At 70.2% G+C, this 1831-nt stretch overlaps 1 protein-coding gene across 1 annotated transcript; it reads right to left on the reverse strand.

The window, feature by feature from the left end:
• Positions 1–6: 6 nt before the first annotated feature.
• CTU1 (cytosolic thiouridylase subunit 1) lies at positions 7–1742 on the reverse strand (the record flags this gene model as incomplete). Its single annotated transcript, XM_034650536.1, has 2 exons — positions 1166–1742; positions 7–116 (listed from the first exon to the last, which is right to left on the reverse strand). Coding segments are annotated over exons 1-2 (687 nt in total), but the record flags the coding sequence as incomplete, so codon positions are not given.
• Between the last annotated feature and the right edge of the window lie 89 nt (positions 1743–1831).

Consider the following 1831-nt stretch of genomic DNA (forward strand, 5'->3'; position numbering starts at 1 on the left):
CGGCAGTGCACCCCCCTCGCCCCGCGAGCCCAGGCCCCCGCCCCGCGCCAGCCGGCCCGCGTCGCCCCGCAGGAAGTTCATGAGCACGGTCTCCGCCATGTCGTCGGCGTTGTGGCCTGGGGGACAGAGGGGGAGCAGGTGAGGTGGGCGCGCCACCTTGGGGCAGCCAGGACCCATCAAGACCGGGAGGGAGAGTGGCACACGGCATGCGACCCGGCCACGGACAGCCCACCCCCAGGACCCAGAGAGAGATGGGGAGGGGATGTGGAAAGTGGCAGAGTGGGTGACCAGGCCTTGGAAACCCCCCACCCACCGGACCTGCGGGTCAGCCAGGACCCAGAGGGTGCAGAGGGGGTGCGGAGAACAGCAGGGAGGGCCAGACAGGGCCGTGGAGACCCCTGGGCACCACGGGACAGCCAGGTGGAGGCTGGAGGTGGTCACAGTGAGAAACTGGAGGGGAACACACACAGGCTCCCGGGGAGCCACTCGGGGTGCCCTCATTTGCCACCCACTTATCGCCAACCAGGCCCTGCGCTAGTTGCCTTTTCACGACGGTAGTAAAAGTGTTTAGCGCTACAAATATCATCTCAGTCTCAGAAGTGGGCCTCCCACTGCAGAGAAAGCTACCACAGTTGGCTTCTGAAGGATGCTACCACTTCCTTCGCCTCCTTGTGCGAAGGGAGACACAATGAATGTTATTTTTTAAAATGTAGGGAACCACAGCCCCGGAGAGTGCCCCCACCCCTCAGCTGCAAGGCCTGCGCTCACCCGTCACGATGTGCGTGGCTCCCACGAGGCGCGCCCCTTCCTCCAGTGCGCGGCGCCGCAGCACCCCACAGAAGGTGCAGCAGGCGCGGCTGCGGCCGGTGCCGGCCGTGCTGCGGGCCACGGCGTCCATCGTCCAGCCCCCGAAGAGGTCTGCGTAGGCCACGACGGTGAGCGGGAGGTCCCAGCGCGCCGCCTGCCGCCTCACGGCCGCCAGCGCCGCGTCCCGGTAGCCGCCGATGCCCTCGTCCACTGCAACCAGGCGCAGCGAGACGCCCAGGCGCGNTCTTCCCTCGCCTCCTTGTGCGAAGGGAGACACAATGAATGTTATTTTTTAAAATGTAGGGAACCACAGCCCCGGAGAGTGCCCCCACCCCTCAGCTGCAAGGCCTGCGCTCACCCGTCACGATGTGCGTGGCTCCCACGAGGCGCGCCCCTTCCTCCAGTGCGCGGCGCCGCAGCACCCCACAGAAGGTGCAGCAGGCGCGGCTGCGGCCGGTGCCGGCCGTGCTGCGGGCCACGGCGTCCATCGTCCAGCCCCCGAAGAGGTCTGCGTAGGCCACGACGGTGAGCGGGAGGTCCCAGCGCGCCGCCTGCCGCCTCACGGCCGCCAGCGCCGCGTCCCGGTAGCCGCCGATGCCCTCGTCCACTGCAACCAGGCGCAGCGAGACGCCCAGGCGCGGCGTGAGCTCGCGCAGCACATGCGCCAGCACCGTGGAGTCCTTGCCGCCGGAGGCGCCCACGGCCACCACGGCGCCGGGCGGCAGCAGGCGGCCCGCCAGCACCGTGTGCAGCACCTCGGCCTCGAAGGCGGTGCAGAAGCAGGCCCCGCACAGCGCTTGGCCGGAGCGCGGGCGGCGNGTGGCTCCCACGAGGCGCGCCCCTTCCTCCAGTGCGCGGCGCCGCAGCACCCCACAGAAGGTGCAGCAGGCGCGGCTGCGGCCGGTGCCGGCCGTGCTGCGGGCCACGGCGTCCATCGTCCAGCCCCCGAAGAGGTCTGCGTAGGCCACGACGGTGAGCGGGAGGTCCCAGCGCGCCGCCTGCCGCCTCACGGCCGCCAGCGCCG

This window comes from Ailuropoda melanoleuca, unplaced genomic scaffold (genome assembly GCF_002007445.2).
Source record: "Ailuropoda melanoleuca isolate Jingjing unplaced genomic scaffold, ASM200744v2 unplaced-scaffold25359, whole genome shotgun sequence".
NCBI classification, from domain to species: Eukaryota; Metazoa; Chordata; class Mammalia; order Carnivora; family Ursidae; genus Ailuropoda; species Ailuropoda melanoleuca.